We start from the raw sequence: 24,710 nt of genomic DNA, 5'->3' as shown, positions 1-24,710 counted from the left end.
TTATATGTGGGATGCCTGCCACAACATGGCTTCATAAGTGCTATGTAGGTTCGCGCCCAGAGTCTGAACTTCTGAACCCCGGCCTGCGAAAACAGAGTGCATAAACTTCACCACTATGCCACCAGCCTGGCTCCTATTTATCTTATTCTTAACATGAATATATCATATAATCAGTTTGGAGTAGGGTAAGGCTAGTCACATAGTTTGTTCATCATTTCAGACATTCAAAACAAATGGTAAATTACCCAAGAAATCTTTACCTATAGTAGAAAAATGCTATATTCTTGTAGATTGTTAGGTAAAATTATAGTGTATGAATGAGTAGTACTTTCGGTGTAATGTATATTTAAATTGTAATGGGTCTTTTTCAGGGTCCTCCTGGTCCACAGGGTCCTATTGGCTACCCTGGTCCCCGAGGAGTAAAGGTAAGTGTTATTTTTTTTCCCACATTATTTAATCCAATGTAAAATATTATAGTCATTTAATTCTTTTAATTTATTCCATAGGGAGCAGATGGTGTCAGAGGTCTCAAGGGCTCTAAAGGTGAAAAGGTAAAACATAATTTATTTGAGTGATTTTAGTTGCTGTATATCAATTATGTAAGAAATTAAAATTTATTCAACAGACATTTTGTTTCCCAAAAATATTGAATGATTACTTACATACCAAACAATGCAAGTCTAATTTTGTACTCTGTATCTTAGAAACTTTTTTGAAAAAATTTTTATATCCTGAGTTGAGGACTAAATTATAGAACAGAAGCAAAGTTATGTCATAGACAAAATTAGTCTTGCATCTTTTATTTTCTTACATGTATTTAACTTTTGTAAATTGTCGAGTTGGTGTTATGAAGGGATTTGCTACAGGGGTCATACAATATACTGTTATATGCATAAAAGAGGAATGTTTATTCCTTTTTTTTTACTAAAATCCCCTCAATTCATAAACTGAAATGCAGTGCAAAATATGAAAGTTAGAAGTACCTTAAATCTATTGGGGGAAGAGAAAGTCTTCATATATGATGCTGCATGCAAAGCAAAAGCGTTAATGAGAAGTAAATAAAGATTAAAACCAGGCAGAAGGGGATGAAAGAATGTGGAATCTTTTACAGAACATTTATGTTTGTCTTTGGATAAAAAACATGAAAGTGAGGGGATTTTTTTCATGTAAACGTTTAATGTAAGTGTAGAGCCCCCAAATCCTTCAACGATTAAGTTGAAATGGAATGGCATTACACAGAATTGGTATTGGATTACTTCTTACTACTATATTGCATTTTAAAAAATAGGATTTGTTATAAAATGTTGGTAGATTTGGTGAGAAAATGTGGAATATAAATGTTGATTTCAAGGACAACTGTTTATTCCCATAGTTATAATGTTATCAAAAGCACCTTAAGTGGATTTGATATCTGTAAGGAGTGGATAACAGGAATGGATGGACTTTTTATATCCATTATATTTTATTTTCCTGAAAAAATAAAAAGGTAACATACTGAGGCAATGTCAGGGTGTGCAACTCTATTTTCACTTCTAGTGTGTTAAAAGTGTCATGCATTTTACATTAACTTAGCTACTGTGATGAGAATCTCAATTCATCCTGATACTGGTCATCACAGAGGCACTTCAGGGTATAGTTATCTTACTGAGTTGACAACTGAGCACAGTGATGGATCAGACAGTGTTGAACTTGTACTTATTTGCAAGTTGCCTAAGCAAAAAAAGAAAATTATTGTCTCAGTTTGGAATTTCTCTTGTGAAGACATTTAAATGTCAATTAAATTTTTTCTCTGGAATTAGTTCCCCCCGCCCAAAGATTTTTAGGGAAGAAAGAAAGGTGTTTAATTGAGGTAGGGAACTTATAAATTTCTTGGGAAGAGGGGTAGAGACAAAAAGACAGAGGTAAATAAAATTATACATGATGAGATATATGTTAGGAGAAACCCACCCAGGAAAAAAATGAATGTATATTCCTTATATTGTAGGAAAACAATTTGAGATTACTGGTTGTTTTGAGTACTGTATGGTCTCAAAAGCAGCAAGTAGATACAGAAGGAAAGAATTAGCGTTTTAAATTGGGAGTTAAAAAGCTCTGAGTTCTGATTCTAGTTCTCATACTCGCTAGATATGTAAACTGAGAGTTTGTTTACTTTCCCTGAGCCTTATTTTAAATCTGTAAAATGAGAACAGTGTCCTAAAAAATTTCAAAAGTTTTCTTCAGCTGTACCTCTTATTTCATCCTGTATACTAATCTAGTAGTATATTACTTATCTAGATTTAAATAAATGTAAATGTTAATGGAAACTTTTTTCAAATGATAAGAATTCTGCCTATTTTCACACTCTGTGAAGAGTTATTAAATCCTAATGAATTTTGATACACATTATTCATTTTGTTTTTCTGAGTTTGTATTATAATCAACCATTTATCTCATTAAGAGATAAAGAAAGAAGTTGAAACTTTTTTCGTTTTGCATATAACAACATTAATTGCTTACTAAAGGTGAAATAGCAAGTTAGTACCCTAACCCTAACTTGGACTAAAATTCCCCATTGTTTAGACTCAGATTTGTTTCTTAAACCTCAGGTAACATAGCCCAATAAGCCAAGTGGCATAGGTGAATTCCTCTTTTACACATCTTCTAAAACTGTTTCCTTTTTATTATTTTTTTAAAGATTAATTCAGATCTGATAATTTTAGGATTGGAAAGCTTAGTAACTTCATTGTATTACTTGTTTAAAAAGTTATCACTTATCATAAGGACATATCTAATAATTTGAGTCATCTAATTTATTGATTTTATTGTGAGTGTATTGAAAACAAAGATGTGACAGAAATAGCATCTGGTCTACTATGTTCTCTCTTAAAAAAAAAAATATCTGCCTGGAAAAAACCTAAAAACTGTTACTGATTTTTTGACATAGAGTACAGTATTCTTTAAACTAAACTTGGCAACTGTGTAATTACCTTTCTCTCTAGGGAGAAGGTAATGAAGACAATAGTCGATAGGAAGTTAAGTGGTCATTTTCAGCTTTTAAGCCTCTGCTATTGCCCAGTTGCATTCAGTACAGAGAGAATCCTACTTCCACAAGGCTACGTTATGGCCAGAATATTGAAAACATCATGTTTGTCTTAAAGGAGACTTCTAGACCTGTCAGAATTCTTTGGTTTAGCCAAGATACAAGATTGGATCCCTTTTTCAGGTTGAAGTCATATATGTTAATAATTACCTGGTATTTTCAGGACCTTAACATACCTTGCCAGACTCACACTAAGGCATGGATAATTTCCAAGTGCTCATTTAGTAAATGTTCATTGAATATCATGGTTATTGAGAGTCAAAAATGTACTAGGCACTGGAGACCCAGAAGTTAATTCGGCATGATTCTGGTTTCCTACCATTTAGTAGAAAGAAAGAGACCTATGATATACTAAGTGCAGGATGGCAGGTTATTGCAGTAATAAATATTCATTGGATGCATGCAGGATGGAGAGGTTAATTTTAGGTGGGGAAAAGCTGAGGTCATGGAAAACTTCATAGCAGAATTATGGACTGAGTCTTGAAAGAAGAGTCAAGTATCACCAGGTGACTAGAGAAGGTAAAGGATTTGGAGGTGTGTGTGTGAGCTTGGAAGAATTACAAATGGAAATACAGGTAATTCAGTTTTTCTAGAACTGAATCCCAGAGTATTGGGTGAGGGTAGAGTGGAGATTCAAGACCACAGATATGACTGCAGAGGTGAAAAAAGGCAGAATCATGGCAGGAAGTGGAGAGGTGGTGGCAGCTTATTTTCATCAGTAGCAATTTGGAACCACAGAGATGTTTTAAAGTAAAAATAGATGTGATCAGTTTTGTGTTTTATAGAGGTTGTTTTGGCAACAGGATGTGGAAGTTTATGTGCCAATCTTTCTAGCTATGTTCTCACATTCAACCTGAAATGTCCTTTCCTCAAACTCTACAAGTCATATCCATCCTCTGACTCTACTAATTAAGATACTGCCTCCCCCGTTAAACCTCCTCCAATTCACTTCTTGCCTCATCACCATCACCACCGGCACCAGCAGTACCATCATCATCACCACCATCACCACCACCACCACCATCATCCGCATCATCATCTTTGTTCTTCGAACACCCATTCCACTCTATGTGTACCAAAACTAACACAAATGTTCTACCTTCAGTTCTTATTGGCAAGATAAAAACCTCAAAATACTCCACAATACTCTGAACATAGTAATTGCTTAATTAATGCTATTGAATATATGAATGATTATTCCTTAGATATTTAAATTTTTTTCTTGAAATTAAGAGATAGCAAGGTATTTCATGAAGCTTACTTCTTAGAAGTTTAGATTTCGGTAAGAATGGTAGGAAATATTTCCATGGTCAAAATTTCTCCTCTCTTTGCTAAAAGATGCCCAGTTTTCAGCAATACTGGTCTGTGCATATGGTGGAACAATGAGCAATCTCTATTTATAAATAAAAGATAATATTAATTTGCTTATTCTTCATCTGAAAAGAGATTATAATATAGAGAAGAAGTTGAGCTAGAAAGTATTTATCTAAAGCACTTACTACAAAATGCATGATATAAAATTCTTAGATATAAATTAGTAAATTGAATAAAGACATTTTGTTTGGTAGTCCAAAGTTCTTGTAATCCAAAATTAAAATGATAATTATTTAAATATTTACTTTTTTGGTTCAAATAGTGTAGAATACATGTTGTTATAAGAGAATGGTTATTTCACCCAAAAGATAGAGAAAACTTAATGGATGTATTTGTAAAAAATTTCCTAGACTAACTTATAGGCAATACTTATAGAAAAATATGAAGATACTGGGGATAAAGGATTAGAATAGGAAAGAGGAGATTTCACAACTAGAAGTCACATTTCTCAGAACAATTTTCCCTAATTATCAGTATTGATATTTTATATAGCCATATTTTAGATTCATCCGAACAACTGATTTATTATTTATATTTTTTAGGGTGAAGATGGTTTTCCAGGATTCAAAGGTGACATGGGTCTTAAAGGTGATAGAGTAAGTGAAAAGAAAATTTGCACTAGTACATACAATTATATGAGTGTATGTATGTGTTGGTGTTCCTATGTTTAAATATAGCAAGCACAAGATAAATAAAAATGTTTGTACTACCTGAGATTTTGCTCACTTTGGTTTTTACGTGAAGATTAGACATTTTAATTCTTGTGGAGATAATATAGTATCAATTGTCTTTTTGATGTTATATTAAATTTCCATATGTCCCCTAACATGTACCTGTGTATGTGTGTGTGTATATATAGATATAAATTGAGTGCTGTTGTTTATAGATATTTTCAAAAATGATGATCAAATTGCTTAAAAGAAGTAATTTGATAGGTTTGTTCTAAATTTTGTCCATATATATAGTGAGCTGTGCTGCCTGGAAACTACGTTTCTGCAGCTTTCATGAATTTTTATTATATTGTAGTCTTGAATTTTTGACTGTAAAAGTAATATACTTTTTTTCTGATAATGAGTGTCTAGAAAACAAACAAAAATGTGAGTCACCTAAAGTAAATTAAATATTTTATTGGGAAGATTTATTTTATAACTAGCATAATAGTACCCAATAAATCTAACAAAGAAGCATACCATAGAACATTTTGTTTCCCTAAAATGCACATAAAATGCACATCCTGGACAAAGGTCCAGGATGAAGGCAATAACTTACATATTCTAGTACCTAATAGATGAAAACCAAGTCTAAAATAGAGACATTTTTCTTGTGTTTTTCTTTGTGTTTTCTTGTGTTTCTTGTGTGGAAACCAGTGGTTTCCAAAGTTGCTATTGTCAGAGAGGAAAAATTCTTTTTTCTACTACCCTGCTGGGTTCTCAGGCTGGATCTCCATAAAGTTAGACTGACAAAAGGCAGAGTAACAAGAGAAAAGCAAACAAAAGTTTGCTAGATTGTGCATCACGTTTACACACGGAATCACTCTAGTGATGAGTAACTCAAAGGGGTAGTTAGAACTTGGTCTTATATAGCATTTTAGAAAAGGAACAATAAATTTTTATAGAAGTAACAAGACAAAGGAAAAAGACTTTGAGTTTCTAGGGCTGCAAATTGTGGGAAGGCAGATATATGGAAACCAATGGTTGATAAAAAGGCTAGTTAGTAAAGTTTGTTGTGTAGATTCCTCTGGTGTCTGGCTCAGGACTGATAAGGGTCTAGTTGTCTCTAGTGATTAACTTTTGTTCTTTCTGGTAGAAAGGGGAAGAAGGAACCTTTGCAAATTTATATGCTTGCTTTTAGGCAAGTAGGGAAGGGCAGAGAACTTTTCTTGTATCTGCTTCTTCTCAATTACCTTCAGCTCAAAATAATCTTTAAGCCAATGTGGCATATTTTGGAATGGCATATTCTGCCATCCTACACTATCTAATCTTAATTATTATTATTTTTCTCTTTCTCTCTGCAACACAGATGCATTAAAATTACTTTAATATGACACATGGTAGCATCGGGCTTCTGTAGGTTTTCAAATATCAGACTATATTCAGTTGTTTATTTATTAGTGGAAAGATTGATGAAGTCAAACACTTTCAAGTCTCTCTGTCATAAACAAAACATGAATAAACAAACCAAGAGTGAAGGATATGATTTTTTGATAGACTATAATCTCTGCCGTTCAATCTCCAATATCTATCAAGTTACAAGAATGCTGTTACTCTGTGTTTCAGGGAGAAGTTGGTCAAGTAGGTCCAAGAGGAGAGGATGGCCCTGAAGGCCCCAAAGGTCGAGCAGGTCCAACTGGAGACCCTGGTCCTTCTGGTCAAGCAGGAGAGAAGGTCAGAGAACAACTTGAAATTCACAGGTCCTCTTGCAGATGATGCTTCAGGGTCATTTTAAAATATTTTTAATCATCCATGTCAGAAATCTAGAGGATTCTATTAAATTTCAAGCATAACCATATACTACTTAGAAGTATCATGAGTTGACTATATTTATCCCTTTTCCTCTTCCTTATTTTCTAGACCCCTTTTGGCCATGTAGGATCAGCCACTGTTAAAGAGCCCTTAAAGCTCTTCCACACTGAGAATCTGAGTGTGATTAACAAAGGATGAAAGATGGTCTACTTACTGTTTTGGAACAAGTAGAATCATCATTGCCCCTCAAACCAAAATGTGTATTTCCATGTTTTCCACATAAACGTGTATTTTCACAGGGCAAGTGTTTTTACAAATACTGATATTCAGGCCCAAATTCAAGAGATTTTAATTTTAATCTGGAGTCAACCCAGGCATCACTATGTTTTAAAACGTCCCCAGATAATTGTAATGTTCATTGGTTTAAGAACCGCTGGGCTATATGTAGTATGTAAAAATATTTGCAACCATGACATTTACATTTAGATGTCATATTAGGTAATATTAAAATTATGCCTTCATAGAGTATTTAGTGATATGGTAAATATCTTATAATGTGCAAGGAAGTTAAATTAAGAAGCAACTAGAAATGTCTATGACAAGCATTATCCCATTATGTACACTAAAGGAAAATATAAATAATTATCTCTTGGTGGTATACTTCAGATAATTTCCTTTCTTTTTGTATGTATGTCTATTCTCCAAATTTTCTGTATAGAACATGCCTTTATTCTATGAAATATGGAAATTTCATGCTATTTAAGAAAACTGTAATCCCCCCTTACCATCCTTTCCCAGAAGGGAAATATATTATACAAGGATTATACAGGGATGGTGACTAGACAAATAAACCCTTTCCTCATGTCGTTAGGAATCATCGGATGCAGGAGTTCTTCCACCGTTGCACACTCTTAGTTGCTGTTTGTGAACTGATGAGTAATGTCATTGTGTCTAGGCAGCGGAAGGAAAAGATGGGGGAAGACAAGGACTTACAAGGCCCTACAACCCTTCCACTTAAAGCGCTCACTTGGCAATAGTTTAAGGCTATTCTGGAATCTTCCTCTCAGCTACACCCTATACTGTGTAAATGGTCCCACGAACTATTCTGAGGCATCAGGACTTTAGTCCACAATTCTTCATCTTTAACATTTCATTAGTATTTTCCCCTTTGTTGAAGTTGCCTATCACTGTACTGAAAATACAAACAAATTTTCTGTCTGGATTTCTTTTAAAATGACTCTAAAATGGATAAGAGTATATAGTCTAATGTAGTAATTAACATAGAACACAAAAGCTCTGTGATCATAATTAGAGAATTTCATTAACCTTCAAATCAGTGGCATAAAACAAGCTGTGATAACTTAATGTATCCAAGGGGACATCATTATAAGTTTTAGTATTTTCAGATTGAGAAGTAATTTCACCACACTGGAACAAAATAGTTGCACATTCAAGTACCCACCTTCGGGAATTAACACTCCACAAAAATCATCATTATTTTGCTATAGCTGTCAACATTTGGTGTACTTATTAGCCAAGATTTATCCAGGTATTTGAATAAAAGAAGAAACTCTGCTCAGAAATTAGGTCAGAATTTCTTAGTATAGTTATTTAAATTTTACTTAATGAGAAAAAGTTAAATAAGTCATGATTGCTTGCTTTATATTTACAGTGACAAATGAAGCACTTTTATCAAAAAGATTCAACTATATCAACTAACTTGAAATAGTATTTAATGTTAAAGAACCTCAGGTGTTTTCTTTAGTTATGCTTAAAGAGTTCAGAGTCCTAGAATTCCCCTTAGCTCAGGGTTCTATGTCCTTAAAGAAGGCACTGTCACTTAGACAATAGAGGTTAAGTTAGTGAACATTATTATAGCATTAGAACTATGTCCAAAGCAACAGTTTTTCTGCTATTCAAATGAAGAAATATTACGAAAGTATGATAAAAACGTGCAAATCTTCCTTTTGAGTGTGCAAATATTTGGTTCTAACTTCTAGAACAATGACTAAAATCATCATTTAAACTTAATTCAACTTAGAATTCTTTATTATTATTATTTTTTTAACTTTAGGGGAAACTTGGTGTTCCAGGATTACCAGGATATCCGGGAAGACAAGGTCCAAAGGTAAAACAATTAGCTTGATTTTTATAGTTTATCAACACTTTGTAGAACCACTTAATCACGTATGGCTACCTTTCAGTTTGTAACATAGAGATGATGAATTTTTAAAATATAATTTCACAAGAGAAAGTCATAGAGTGTGTGGACTCTTGGAGCACAGGGAGTTCAGAGAGCCTACGTGATTACGGATTGGAGTAGTTAGGAGATGGGATCGTGAAAATAAGGTGTAGTCAGCTAGTTCCTCATAATTGGAATAAGGACCATTCCAGGGCAGCATACCAGTTTATCTACAAGTTATAAAGTGGATGACAGGTGATGGATAATAGCTTTTGATTTCATTTCCAGTACCCCAAAGGTATGAATTACAACTTGATGTTTTAACAAAATGGTAATTAGAATACAACTTTCACCCTCTTTATTTTCCCTCATTTCCACAGTGTTTGTTTCCTTGGGCTAGCGTAACAAATCTCCATGAACTTGGTGACTTAAAACAGTAGAAATTTACTCTTTTACAGTTCTGGAGACCAGAAGTCTAAAAATCAAGGTGTCAGCAGTGTCGGGCTCCCTCCAAAGGCTCTAGGGGAGAATCTATCCTGGCCTTTTCCAGCTTCTGGTAGCCCCAGGTGTTCTTTGGCCTGTGTCTGCATAACTGCAATCTCTGCCCCCTTCTTCACATGCCCTTTTTTCTGTGTGTGTGTGTCTTCTCCTCTTCTGTCTCTTGTCACTGGATTTAGGGATAATCTGGATAATACAGGATGATCTCATTTCAAGATCCTTAATTTAATTACATTTACAAAGACCTCTTTTTCCAAATAAGGTAACATTCATGGGTTCCAGAGATTTGGATGTTGTATATATCTTTTAGGAGTCCACCATTCAACCCTTTACACCACTCAAGTTCTATTTCTGACTATTTGAAATATACACATTTTAAGCATAAAAATGCATGTTCACCTAGTGTACTAATTTTCCTCAAGCTAATCATAAAACTTTGTTAAGTTGCTGCACTTGATGCATTGACTAGTTACATTAAATTGGTTACGTGAATTAATATATAAATTTTGGCTATTAATATTGAGGTAGTTATACCATTCTTTTAATTATATGCTCATGAAAATATCCATCTATCTATCTATCTATCTATCTATCTATCATCTATCTATCTTTCTATCTATCTGTCTACCTTTCTATCAATCATCTATCTATCCCTGTTTGACCCATTCGGGCTTGACAGGTACAGTAGATAGGGATAAATCCTGTTTATATAATAGTCCCCAAACATGTATTTATTATTAAGTTTCACAGATAATCAATGGGAGACAAAAATGCCCTTCCTCCTGATAAATGTGAACCACATACACTTGTGTTCACTCATCCTCATGTGATGACACAATTTCAGGCTTGCCATGAGGTTTTGTCTTATAATTTTTCATTGAGTTTCTAGAAAATCCTCATTTCCTTGTGCAGTAGGAGGTAAACATAATGCTTTGAGCCCTTCTAAAACAAGATTCGTGTCATCTATGATTTAAAAATAACATAAGCATCATTTAAATGTTTCTGTCTACATTTAGAACACTGATTAGTAATTTTTATCTTTTAAATAGTTTCTAACACACTGCCCTGTCTCCTAGTTACCTTTCCTTCAAATGTCTAGCATTTTCACATCTATTATGAGTAAAAGAAGACATCACTCCATAACTCACGACCTTAAGCTATCCTTAGATTAACTCACAAATTCTTCACCTTATTACTAAGTTGAATTGCAACTGTGGTGGTGTTTTGATTTAAAAACAGAAAACTGTCGTATTACTTGAACGAACACAATTTTCTTTTATGAGTTTGACATTTTTATCTTTTCTGTTTTTTTTCTAAATCAATTTTATGTTCAATATTCTTTGAGTTCTTTTTATTAACAAAATGTACCAAAATGACTAGAGAGAAATGTTTCTTCCTAGAGGAATCAAACATTTTTCTTTATGCTTTAACCTAGATGCCTGAAATTTTGGTCTTGTTTTTTTACATTACTTTTCTTTATAACTTAACTATTTTTCTGTGATCAAAAACCTTTTAGGTTTCTCAGTTCTAAAACAAAAAATGGTGGGCACATCAAAGATCAAAGATAGCTTCACATTTTTTCCTGTGTGGAAGCCAATAAATTTTGAATAAATTTGTCTTTATTGTACTGAAAGTGAAATTCAGCTGCTAATCTCTTTCAACCAATTTAAGAACTCTAATTAGACATTATAATTTATCCAATGTCTTAACAGCAATACAAACTACAATGAGATTTTAAAAGATGCACTGCCAGATGTAGTATAAAATGATAGCTATTTCAAAAAGTAAAATCTATTTTAAGGTAGGATTCTTTTATATTTAGAACAGCATTTAAAATAATTTGAAAAGTTTTACGCTTATTGACTGAGCCAATTGGACCATTAATATTTGACTTTCTGGCTTTTTGTTTGTTGTTTGTTTTTTACGTTTAAAAGCAGATAATACCTTTTCATGGAAATTGTATATTTTGGTGATAATTGCTTATGTGAGAAAAGAAGAATATGCCCATATATTACAAACTGTTTAGTTGGTATATTGGACATTTTTGTCTCTTTCCATAAATTTCTTAGAGCAGAAACAATGTAAGAAAATTAGCTTATTAAAAATAAAATTGATGCAGAAGAGGAATGTGTTTGAATGGAGTCTCTACAAATGTGATTAGTTATCTATTCTATTAAGGACAGAAATGAATATTTGTTTCCAAATAAAATTTGATGGAAGTAAATTATTTCCATATTGGATTATACTCACTTGTCAAATTCTTAGAGTAGTCACATAGTAATTCTCTACCAGATGTAACTATCTGATTCTCTGTAGAGAAAGAGAAAAAGCTTTGAAAGCTCTTCAAAAAAATGTAATTTGCAGAGATTTCTTTTTCCCGTTATTGTCCTAACAATTATCCTTAGGTTGATCACATAGTTATCTCAATAGGCATGAATTAGAATGTATTGGGAAACGGGTCATAAAAAGAAGCTTAGTAGTGCATATTCTGGGTTATTATTTTGTCCATCCTCTGCCATAAAGTTTCACATACAATTTTCCTGTGGAGGAAATAGAAATTGATAGCATCCATCCTGTATGTATCACCTGGAGAAATTATTAAAAATGCAGATTCCTGGACCCTACTGCCAGAGAGTCTGTTTCAGTAGGTCTGCAGTGAAACTTGACAATCCATATCTTTGGCAACCGCTCCAGATTATTCTGATACAGAGGAGCCATTTATCACTCTGAGATAGATTACTTTAGGAGGAGTTCCTTTCAAGTGAGTGGATAAAAAAAGCAACGATGTATTCGAGTCAATGAAGGCTTTATTATATCTCCCTTAATGCATGGAGAAGTGTGTGAAATTTGAATGACTACTACTCTTTGCTAGACATTTTACACGTTATTGCATTTAATCCATGCAATGGTCTAAACAGGAAAAGTGGGTATTTGGAAGTCCTCCTTCCCCGCCCAGGGTCTCTTGGTTAGCAAATTGAGGAGCAGGGACTTCATGATATAGTGATGAAGCAAATCAATCACAGTCATGTTCAAAGGCATCTCTGAACAGATGAAAATCTGGACATATCCACAAGGTGAGATGGGGGAGTTTGCTTATTGAGGATTATATTAAAATCCATCTGTAAAATGTGGCCATCTGTGGACAAAATTATGTAATGCTTTTACTGTGCTTATTACATCTTTAAATAATCATTATTTATTGTTATCTATCATTATCATTTTTATACCTTGCTTTCCTTTAGTCTAATCTCTCACAAATCTCAAAGTACCTATAAGATATGATTGCTCTCATTTTGCAGAAGAAAAACTTATGCTCAAAGAGGACCAGTAATGTCCCCAAATTACTTTGCTGAATATGTGACAAACAGAAGTCTTGAATTTGTCTCTGGAATTTCAAAAACAGGATTTTACTGCTAGACTGTCTGAATTAGACTCTCAGCTAGATCTAACAACATTCAAACATCAAACAGAAGAGGTGGAGGAAAATTTTAAGTCTTTATGATTTGATCCAGTTCTAAAGGTGTAAAAGTATTTATCTAGGGGCCGGCCCGGTGGCATAAGCGGTTAAGTGCGCGCGCTCCGCTGCAGCAGCCCAGGGTTCGCCGGTTCGGATCCCAGGTGCACACCGACGCACCACTTGTCAAGCCATGATGTGGCGGCATCCCATATAAAGTGGAGGCAGATGAGCATGGATGTTAGCCCAGGGCCAGTCTTCCTCAGCAAAAAGAGGAGGATTGGCAGATAATAGCTCAAGGCCGATCTTCCTCACAAAAAAAAAAAAAATTATCTAAAAAGTGATAGGTATACAAATATAATAATGTTAATTCAGGAAAAATATTTTCTAAAATTCCTATTTTAATATTTGATTTTTCATGCTTGTGAAAATTAAAATTTTTCTTCAGAGTTGAAGTATGTAGAATTATGTCAAAAACTTATTTTATATAAAACGCCCTATAATTGCTATTTTCTTATATAAGAAATGATAATATTTGATTGTTTTACTTAAAGTTAAAAACTAAAATATGTTTTATTAATTCATGCTTTCAATGCTTCCAGGATTTCAGATGTCACTGTAAGTTCATTTTCAAATACATGAATGGAGGTTGTATGGTATCTTAAAATTATATTTTCGATTTAAATATTAGCAGCTTGTGAGAATCACTGTGTTCTAATGACTTACAACTTGTGGCTAAAAATGTTAATTACCATACTCATTGTTTATTGTTTTTATTTTCATAGGGTTCCACTGGATTTCCTGGGTTTCCAGGTGCCAATGGAGAGAAAGGTGCACGGGTATGATATATAAGTATACTGTTCTGGACTCTAATATAAATGTTCTTGTATAAGTACCTATCTCTCAGCACTAAATTCACGATTTACTGTAATATGCTGCATACTGAAACTGTTTGAACTGTCTTTCGCAGGGTGTAGCTGGCAAACCAGGCCCTCGGGGTCAGCGTGGTCCAACGGTGGGTGCCTTGATTTAAAATAATGATTTTCATTTTTCATTTTGGATTTAATTTTTCAAGATAATTTTCCTCAAAAATAAAAATTGATTCTGTGCCTTTAGGTTTGCTTGGCACTAGATCAATTTCATCTTTTGCTCTCATATGCAGGGTCCTCGAGGTTCAAGAGGTGCGAGAGGTCCCACTGGGAAACCTGGTCCAAAGGTATCACCACTTGTTCCCTTCAGGCTTCACTGTCAGTTCCTCTTCCAGAGGTCAGATGCTATGGGAAGGAATCAAAACTGAGTTTTTGTTGTTGTTGTTGCCAGGGCACTTCAGGCGGTGATGGCCCTCCTGGCCCTCCTGGTGAAAGAGTAAGTATGACACAATCATATAAAATAAAGTAAATATCAATATTTTGCAAATTTTTAAATTTCTGGGAAAAGGTACAAATGTCTGCAAATAGATGTACACAGTCATCCTCAAAATCTAGTCAGAGTTTAAAAATTCCTATTCTTTCATTTATTCCTCTAAAAAAAAGCTTAATAGGTTACATGCTACTAATTTTTTTTATAGAAATGAGGGAAATACTCTGTGTAATTGGCCTATGATGTCACCCTTAAACTAGAGCCAAAATTTTTTTTTTTAAATCTCCATATAACACCTATGCCTTCTCCTCCACTCATCCCATTTTTCATGTTGATATTCATTTTGTCCGTGGAACTGGCAGCTTCATTATGCTGGTAAAATGCAAGCTACCAGTAGCCATTAAGTCACAATCGATATACATTCAAATCGAGATAAAACATCTGTTCCAGTAAATAGAAAAACTATTTAGTAAATTGATTTTCAATTGATATAAAATAAAGCTAAATACACATGAGTAAGCATGCCTTTTATCTGTTTCTGTTTTTGGCAAAATATAGCATTTCTGTTGCCAGGTTTTTTGAAAGCTATTCTCTTGAAAGGATTTTAAATATTAAATCTGTATTTCTGTCAAAGAACTTAGATTCAAATTTTAATCTTCTGTAATAATTTTCAGTATTACGCAGTCATATTAATATAATTTTGTATATTATTATTTGAAATTTATAGTAGATGTTTCACAAAAACAAAGACAGAAACACCCTATGATGTATAAATTAAAATTGAGAAACAATAATTTTCTTTGGAATAAAGTTTCTATTTGTAACAGAAATGTCAGTAGATAAGACACAAGAATAAACATTTAATTACAGTTATTTCAAAGCTTTGGTCCATATTTAATTAAATCAAACTTTCTACTAAATGTTTCTCACTCTTGATGAACTATTCTCAAATCAAGTCCATCCTGTACATTTTGAGTTCATAAATAATACATTTGAAATATTTTATGGTCAAAGTTATCTTAAGAAGAAGATACAGTTAAATTAATTGAAATGACAGAATCATTAAATAGAGTAGAACGGTTTAACAACCTATAGCACAACTAGAAGTTTTGTCTTTAAAGTACAAACTATTCTCTCTTACATATTTTGCTTATGCATTCCAAAATATCATGATCAACCGTATGTCTTTGCAATTTTATTTTGGAAAAAACAGTGGGACCCAATAACATGATTACTTGTAATTGGAAAAACACTTTGAGAGTAAGAAAAGTATATTTTGAGAATCAAAGTAAAGGTTGATTTAAAAAAAATTTTTAAGCAAGCTGGAACCATTTTCAATAAACATTTACACGTGTTTTAAATATACAGAACACATTTCCTGTGTTCTGTGTAGTTGATGAAACATTTTCTCCCTAGTATAACCTCATTTCCTGCAAAGAATTTTAAGTGTTGCAAACTATTTAGTTATGTCTTAGGCACACAGTTGAAGAACAGTAGAAGTAATGTCACAAATATATTTTCTTCAAAATATAAGACTTGTGTAGTTCAGGGAGAGAATTTTATAGTACCATTGGATAAGAAATGAAGTACCAATTTTTGCCCATTTCCATGGCTTTCTTCTTTAACAATACATTTATGTATAAATAAATATACGTTGCACTATATATATAATATGTTTATATATATATATAAATACACTTTGGGATATTCTACAAGTTAAACATGATCCCTCATACTCATGATCTGCAGATCATGGATGCCTGTTATTCAAGACTTAGTTAATACAGCTTTTAGTTGGGTCTCAGATTACCTAATTTAGCAAAAACAAAACAATACAAAATAAAAACAAACAACAAAAGAGCTAAGATGCTAAGAACTAAGAACTAATTGAATTCTTGAATAAGAATTCAAATTATGGAAATTTGAATTTTTCATAAACAATGAATAATTTGTGGCATAAATACGTCCCTTGCAATATGTGAGACATTTTAAAATTATTCATTATTTACCTAAAATTCAAATTTCACTAGACACTGAGTATTTTATCTAGCAACTCTAACTGGGGTCCAACACTATCTTTATACTGAGTCTTTATGTATTTTCTAGGTCACCTGGAAACTATTTTGATTAATACCGAGAGAACATGTCAACACTTTTTTACGACATTTTATAAAGAAAGACCCACTTTTTCTTATTTTCTCTGGAGGAGTGATTTTTGAAAATTTTTCCTTCTTAAAGAAATTTAAATTCAAAATCAAATTTTATTTGAAAAGCAGCAAAAATTTAAAAGCAAGGAAATGACATTGTAAGAAATTAGAAAAATAGAGCTTGCTACATAACCTAAAGAAATACTATTTTTAAAATTTTGTATTTAAAATGAATTTTTGCTTGTGATTTTCTTAAGTTATTGTGATAGATATATAAGAATAGTAGTTTCATACTTTAATGAGTATCAAAATTTATAAGTTCCAAAAATTTTCCAGTGTTTTGGGAATTGCATGTGATATCTGTTTACTTAATGACATATCTAACTTTGAAGTTTCTTTTTGATTCTAAGATAAGGTGCTGGTAACAGCAATAATTTTTGCTGATTTCTAAACTGGCATTGGCTTAAGAATGGTAATGAAATTTCCCTTAGAAGACTAAATCGATAAGTTGAAAAGAGTAAATTCTATTAAAGACTAACTTTAGTAAACTTTATTTTTTATTTAAATATAAATAAACCCTCCCCTAATTGTATTACTTAAAAAATGTATTTATATCATCTTCCTTTTTATATATATTCCTTTTAGAAATATAATTCCTATGTTCTGGGCATAAAGGATTATTTTACCAATCCTTTTGCTGCCAACAATACAATCACTGTAATAGGGTCTATTTTATGCATTTTAAAGCTATGTAAATATGAATGTTGAATAATATAGTTAGTTAAGCGTCAAATCAAGAATGATATTATAAGTGTACATTTGAATTGCATGTTAATGAGAATAATTATACAGTAAAGTTCTTTTCATCTTATCTACAAAAGAAGTGTATACATGAGTAAAATGAGATATTGACATCTTCAAAAATAAATATATTTTAAATATAGAGATTAGTTAAAGGCATCCTCTATGGTCTTTTTGAGATACTCACTTATTTTTGTTTTTAGTTTTATAGGGCTAGAGCCAGAACATACATGGAATCAATTTTAAAAACAATATTTTTTGTGGGGGAGCTATGGAATTAAAAATCCTCCTTCTATGGATGTTTCCAGGCAATTTTAAAAGAAGAGAATCTGTGGAACTTCTTGATACGCTTATGTTGTATTCACTTTCAATACAAATTCCAAATATTTATAGTGTTCTTGCGTTAAGACCATTCATGTGATGTGTGGTTTTACGTCATGAGTAGTGTGAAAAATCATCCGTTGTGCTCTTAGATCAGCACAGTTTATCTTGTATTGCCGTAGTTCTATCCTTATGGTGAAGAAGCTGTATAGTGTATTGTGTTTTATCTGCAGAAATAAACTGCAAAGTATAAAGATGTGTCTTTTTAAGGCATATTCTTAAATTTCCCCACTGCTTTTGATTTTCAGGGCCCTCAAGGACCTCAGGGTCCAGTTGGATTCCCTGGACCGAAAGGCCCTCCTGTAAGTGTCATAGTTTATCTTTCTTCATTTAACAATGTTTTCCAGTTTTTGAGAGTCATAGCTTGTATTTTAAATGATTTTTAGATACCAATACTGATAAAAATTCCTATAAAAACAAAATTGCAACTAAAAATGTCAAAGAATATAGATGTTTATAATTTATGATGTTTAGTGAGTGTTTCTGAATATGATTTAAAGATATGTTATTAAATATTCTTTCAAAATATATCAGACTAGAACAACCTGAATATTATTCTCTCAACTACTCCTCCACTACAAGGAATATTCCCATTTATCTTCCATCATCCAGTGTATCCTTCTTCAAAATATCACTTCCTAAACACCCTCCAACATTCTGATGTTACTTATATCACATTAAGATTTATTTATTTGTATTTACCATTTTTCTCTCTATAATGCATTCTTCTTGTAAAATGTAATGATAACCTCTCCAGAATCATATCCCTTTTATAAAATTCATTTAGAACAACACTCTTTTGAATATCTTCATCAAATAGCTTCACAAAGTTAATTGAAAACCCTGATTTTTATACTTAGATATTCATGGGAATATAGGACGTGCTCAGTGCCCAGTTCTTTTCTTTTCCTTTTCTTTTTTTGGCAACCTGTGTAGTTTATTTATGAGAACTAGAATCAACTTACCCACTGTCTTGTCCATAACAAAAAAACCACGGACTGGGTAGCCTATAAACAACATAAATTTATTACTCACAGTTTTGGAGGCTAGAAGTCTGAGATAGGGTGCCAGCATGATCAGGTGAGGGCCCTCTTGTGGGTCGAAGACTTTTCATTGTATCCTCACATGGCAGAAGGGGCTAGGGAGCTCTCTGGAGCCTTTTTAAGTTACTAATCCCATTCCATGGAGGGTTCCACCTTGATCACTTAAGTACCTCTCAAAGACCTCACTTACTAATAATATTACCTTGGAGGGTTAGGACTTCAACATATGAATTTAACCAGGAGGTCACAAACTTTCAGACCATAGCATCCACCCGTCTAAGGAAGTTGTTCTCAAAGTGTGGTCCCTGGACCAGAGCATCAGCAGTGCTTGGGATTTGTTAGAAATGCAAAGTCTTGTCCCTACCACACTCACCTAATCAGAACTCTAGGAGAGGGGCCCAGAGAGTCTGTGTTTTAACAAACTCTCTAGGTAGTTTTGATGCATGCTAAAGTTTGCAATCCACTGTTCTAGTCCAGACTAGACAATCCTATCCAAACTTTAATGTGCATACAAATAATGTTAGTATCTTGGTAAAAATGTAGATTTTGATTCAGTAGGTCTGGGGTGAGTATTGAGACTTGACATCACTGACAACGTACGGATGATGCCAATACTGCTGGTCCGTGGGCCATACTTTGAGTGGCAAAGTTCAAAAATATTTTGGCTGAAAATAAAACCAAGATAGTTTCAATATGATCTACTCTGCAGGAAACTAAGAATAATTAAAATTTTTAGTCAATGATTTGAGAGCAAAATGTTTGTCCGTTGTAATAATACAAATAACTAATTCCCAGTAAATCATTACTAGCAGTTTTACTCACATCCTGGCTATTTTCATTTAGAGGCACATTGATATATATTTTTAGGCTGAATATTTTAAACTTATTTTGAACTGAATCTTCTTGACAAACCCACAACATACACCTTCTATGAGGAAATTGTGTGAGGCTTTTCATATATTCCAATATTTCAAAAATTATACATCCCAATTTTCTATTTTCAAATAATTGTACTTAACCAAGTGTAGTCGAATAAAAGTCGTGCATAAACAATTCAGAAAATTCTAAATTAAGATGTTAAAATTTTAAATGTGTTACATCTGATTACATTATATTTTTAATTTATAAATAACTAAATGTGTTCTCTGGTTTTTTATTGAGTTTGAATAACCATCTGTTTCACTGATTACTTTCAAATATGACTTTAGCTCACACCTTTAAAAAATGAATTATTTATTGTGAAATACTTAAATTAGAGATTAAATGTTGAAGCAATCTCTTACTTTTTGCAATAATTTTTAGACACTGTTTAAAACGTTATTTTAATACTAACAGTTTTGCTTTATTACTACAAACATGTCAAGAAAGGATTATCTATATTACAGTGTTACAAAAGGATTAAGAGTATTAAATATAGGATGATTGATACTACCTGAATATAATGTTGTTTACCCACTATTTCAGTTTTGTTCCAAATGTAATGTGAAATATTACTTTGTATGCAAAGTTTCAGAGAAGTGAAAACATAGTTCCAAAAATGGTTGTATATGTAAGATTTTTCCATACGGATTTTGAAGCCAAGTGCATAGATTGTTGTTTGGCAACATAAAATCCAGTGATACACATAACCTCAACATTACCGTACCATTTATAGTTGTACACATTGTTAAGAATTGTTTCCCTCATGTAATGTAATTTTACTGTCAAAGAAAGCTATTTGACACATTTTTCCTTAGACTTTTTCAGTTTATTCTCTCATGTATCTCTCAACAAGTTTTGAGCCATTGATCATGCATGCATTTTGTCTCTGAGAAGTATTAGAAGTATTATAAATACCTACCCTTGAGAAGCATGCAGTCTAGTTGGAGAGACAAGACATGGTTAAGGAACATTGCTTTCACTGTTAAACAAAACGATTTTTATACTCCGTTTCGCTGACAAGTGAAACATTAGAGCATGAAATAAAAGTTCCTGTCGTGTCTCTGGTATGCAGTTTTATAACATTTAGGAAAGAAATTCCTTCATCTCTTTGATATAGAAGGAAGAAATTCAGGTGGAGGGTAAAACCAAGCTCCTCTTCCTGCAAATTAATTGGTTCATCTTCATTATAATCAGGAAATGTATATAGATTTATTTTTTTTCACACATACACACATGCATATATGGATTTTGGATTGAGTGCCTGGAATGTTCATGTTTAGAGTCTGTTAATCTCATACCAATGTCAGCATATAGTTACCCCATTAAGAAAAATTTTAATTTGAGGTGATTAAGATTTTTAACATGACTGTTACAAGATACATTCTATTTATAGAAGAGGAAAAGTCAAAACTCAGTGCCAAGGGGAACTAGAAAAACATCCTTAACATTTATTATAAGAGTCTTTTCACAGATTGCCTTGCTGTGCACACACATCCTCATTTAGATGAATTTGTTACCACTGCCCTTCACCAGCTACATCAAAGGGGCAGCCTATTTTGATCAATAAAATTATTTTTTTAAATTAATGCCATGAAATTATTTGGTAATTAATCTACTTATTTTATCGGATACTAGTGGGAAGCCATTACAGTTATTTAATTAATTAGTATTAATTATTAACATTAGAAATACATACTTAAATCAAGAAGACTGATGATGACATGAATTCTTTATGTAGTCGATTAACCCTGCTCCCTCAGGATATCCAGGAAAGCCATTAAAAATTGTGTTGCATTCATTCCAGGGTGACATCATTTAGATCTAAGATTACTGTGTTAAAGGGTTCTAATATTTTGCAATAAAAGTATAATCTATTCTTCTCACATCAACAAGTATAATGAGATATTTAGCTTTTATATTTGAAGATTTGTTAGAAAACATGTAAATGGCTTATGCTGATGGAAAAACACATCTTTTGAGAGGTATTTTAGCATGGTGGGGGAAAAAACCCAACTCATATTTATTATCCTTTAGCTGTCACCCTCTATTTTTAGTTAAAACTTCTACTACTGCCCCCAAGTGACAACACATTTATTCCCATACATATCAAAATGTGGTAAAGCGCAGAATTCATTTTTATTTACCATTTTGAAATACTGAAGCTGGATGAAGTCTACCAGCAATTAACTACTTATTTTTGTGTTTCACCTTTAAACACAGGGCAGAGCTACATCTTATGTTACTGTAAACTTTGTACCTAATACATATATATGTAATATATGATTTGAAAGAAGAAATGGTTAAATGATGTCCAATAACGTTTGGGGGGTCTTGGTTAAAAACATTCCAATTTTGATCTTTTGGGGAGGATGGCACTAGAATCACTAAGGTGGTCCTGGAAAACATGATCAAATCACTGAGCAAGCAATGACCTTATGAAATATCATAATAATAGTCTTTAATGAGAGCTGTTAATTCACATGACAACCAGTGTGTCAATAAAGAAGAGCTCAGGGAGCAGAGCTGGTACTAGGCACTGTCAGGAAGCCTTTCTCCTGAAGTGTTATAGCTAACCTAGAAAAAGTCTTACTCTAGTGGAAGAAAGCTATGTGTGAAAATTATCTTATTTTGAAACAAGGCCTTGTTCTAACTCAGTATAAAAAAATTGGTATATGAAAATAGATTTATTTAAATAATGTATTTGTTTAAATAAATAAATGTATTTAAATAGTTAACATATCATGAGAGGTATATCTGTTGTCATTAAAAATGTTGTTAGAATGATCATTTCTCCTCATTTATCCAGAAGAGTGAGAATATTTATGCCTGTATCCATTAAACATTTTTTGAAATTTGAACTTGATACTTAATGGTTTCTGAGTAGGATGAATAATCCATAATGCAGTCTAAAGAAGCAATCTATTTCTACTATCTATCTAAAACTTAGGAACCTCGCCAAGTTGTTTAGGTACTTGGTTAATTGCTTCATCTATTTTTTTCAGTCATGACAAAGACAGCATCCTTTAGAGACAGCGATAGTATAGTAGATTTGCTCTCCAGTGCTTAATAAACATTATGCTTCCAAGAGGATATTTAAGAATGTCTACCAGGAAAAGTTAGTCCTGGTAACTTCTAAAATCGAGCGTAGCACCCTGTTTCCTTTACTTGAAGCAATCGAGAGGTCAAGTGCCATTGTTTATAAGAGTTTGTATTTCTTTTCATTCTTGTCGGTTAGAAGCTCAGACCACCACTAGAGGACACTATCTTTCTCTGTTATCCAAGTCCTGACGCACAGGAAATTGGATTAGGAACAGATCACCAAAAAGAGAGGAAATATTCATTTGTCAAGTAGTGAAGAACTAACGGTTTTGCAAAAATAAAAATACAAATCTATATGAATATGTTTTTAAAAAAGGTAGATGCTGGGGCCGGCCCTGTGGCTTAGCGGTTAAGTGCACGCGCTCTGCTACTGGCGGCCCGGGTTTGGATCCCGGGAGCACACCGATGCATTGCTTCTCTGGCCATGCTGAGGCGGCGTCCCACATACAGCAGCTAGAAGGATGTGCAACTATGACATACAACTATCTACTGGGGCTTTAGGGAAAAAAAGGAGGAGGATTGGCAATAGATGTTAGCTCAGAGCCCGTCTTACTCAGCAAAAAAAAGAGGAGGATTAGCATGGATGTTAGCTCAGGAATAACCTTCCTCACACACACACAAAAAAAAGATAGATGCTAATGAAATAATTTAAATGCAAAATGGTCAGAATACAGTTGTGTCATTTTCTCTTGGTCTCAGCTACAGATAGAATTATACTAAAAAGATATATGCACATACTACCATATATAAAATCAGCAGAACATCAAAATATTAAATCTAATGAAAATATGATAAGAAAATTGTCTAACATTACATTTAGACTATAAAACAATTCAAGAAATATTTATGACATGTGGTGTTTAATATTTGTCATTTTAGGGACCACCTGGGAAGGATGGCCTGCCGGGACACCCTGGGCAACGTGGAGAGACTGTAAGTCCCCATTGTTCTGACTGAAATTTTCCATCTCTAGCACCTCATCATTTCACAGAAAGCTACTTTATTATAACAGCTCAATTACCAAGTTAGAGACAATGGAGAAATTAATTCCATTGAAACTTTTATTAAATATATAAATAGACCCATATTTGTATCTAAATACCTAAATGAACATCCTTGAGGATATGGGATGTTACTTGATTTCATTGTCCTTATTGTCAATAGCAGCACTTTAGAGATGAGCTGAAGGAGAAGACCCCCTTGTCTTTTGGACACCTCCACAAGGTTATCAACCCTGACCCTTTTACTGAAGTCTTTGTTTATAGATATATTCCACCCAACCCTATCACCCTTCCTTTCTCTAAAGGAAGCACATGACAATAAGCCATGCAGATAATACAGTCTTCTATCTAAGGGATAGAGTATTTTCTGATGTTGGAGCTATAAGGCTATAATTATTCTGGAACTAGGTCAAATGCATCCTCTTGCCTCAAGTAACAAAATATAAATGGAAAAATGTAACTGAATTTTATTTTAAGATTATGAGGAACATAACTTTAAATAAATTGTCTGAACAACTTATGTGTATAACAATGATTTGGGCAGATGGGAAACTGGAAGCTCAACTCCAATTTAGTGACCCTGGTGGGTTTATTTAATTATTCTGCCTCTGCTGTAAAACCATGTGTCAGGCTATTCCAGTGGGATGTTAGTCTAATCAGAAACCATCATGGATTATCATGTTTCCTTGGAATCAATTCTTGGTTTTCACTATTGATTAATTTTATTCAGGTTTCTTAAGGAAACCACAACACAGACTACTTTTGACTATGTGCTCAAAATCATTTTAGGGCATTCTGCCAACACAAAGACAAGTTTGGAGTTGCATCTCAGTACACCATAACAAATCTGAAAACATGATGATTATCTGTGTAGGAGAAACAATGTATCAGCAACAACCCAATTCCTGT

General features: G+C 33.1%; 1 protein-coding gene across 1 annotated transcript in view; it reads left to right on the top strand.

Annotated features, from left to right (window-relative positions):
* The window catches only part of COL11A1 (collagen type XI alpha 1 chain), a 206,523-nt gene that overhangs the window by 103,379 nt on the left and 78,434 nt on the right, over nucleotides 1-24,710 (top strand). Inside the window, exons 27-37 of the mRNA XM_058538650.1 lie at nucleotides 372-425; nucleotides 507-551; nucleotides 4,996-5,049; nucleotides 6,730-6,837; nucleotides 8,990-9,043; nucleotides 13,835-13,888; nucleotides 14,020-14,064; nucleotides 14,212-14,265; nucleotides 14,370-14,414; nucleotides 17,986-18,039; nucleotides 23,680-23,733. Of these exons, the coding sequence (XP_058394633.1) occupies nucleotides 372-425; nucleotides 507-551; nucleotides 4,996-5,049; nucleotides 6,730-6,837; nucleotides 8,990-9,043; nucleotides 13,835-13,888; nucleotides 14,020-14,064; nucleotides 14,212-14,265; nucleotides 14,370-14,414; nucleotides 17,986-18,039; nucleotides 23,680-23,733 (621 nt within the window). The remainder of the gene's footprint in view (nucleotides 1-371; nucleotides 426-506; nucleotides 552-4,995; nucleotides 5,050-6,729; nucleotides 6,838-8,989; nucleotides 9,044-13,834; nucleotides 13,889-14,019; nucleotides 14,065-14,211; nucleotides 14,266-14,369; nucleotides 14,415-17,985; nucleotides 18,040-23,679; nucleotides 23,734-24,710) is intronic.

The sequence above is a fragment of the Diceros bicornis genome, chromosome 4 (genome assembly GCF_020826845.1).
Source record: "Diceros bicornis minor isolate mBicDic1 chromosome 4, mDicBic1.mat.cur, whole genome shotgun sequence".
In the NCBI taxonomy this organism is placed as follows: domain Eukaryota; kingdom Metazoa; phylum Chordata; class Mammalia; order Perissodactyla; family Rhinocerotidae; genus Diceros; species Diceros bicornis.
The sequence above is the reverse complement of the archived record's forward strand: the minus strand, read 5'-3'. Positions and strand labels throughout refer to the sequence as shown.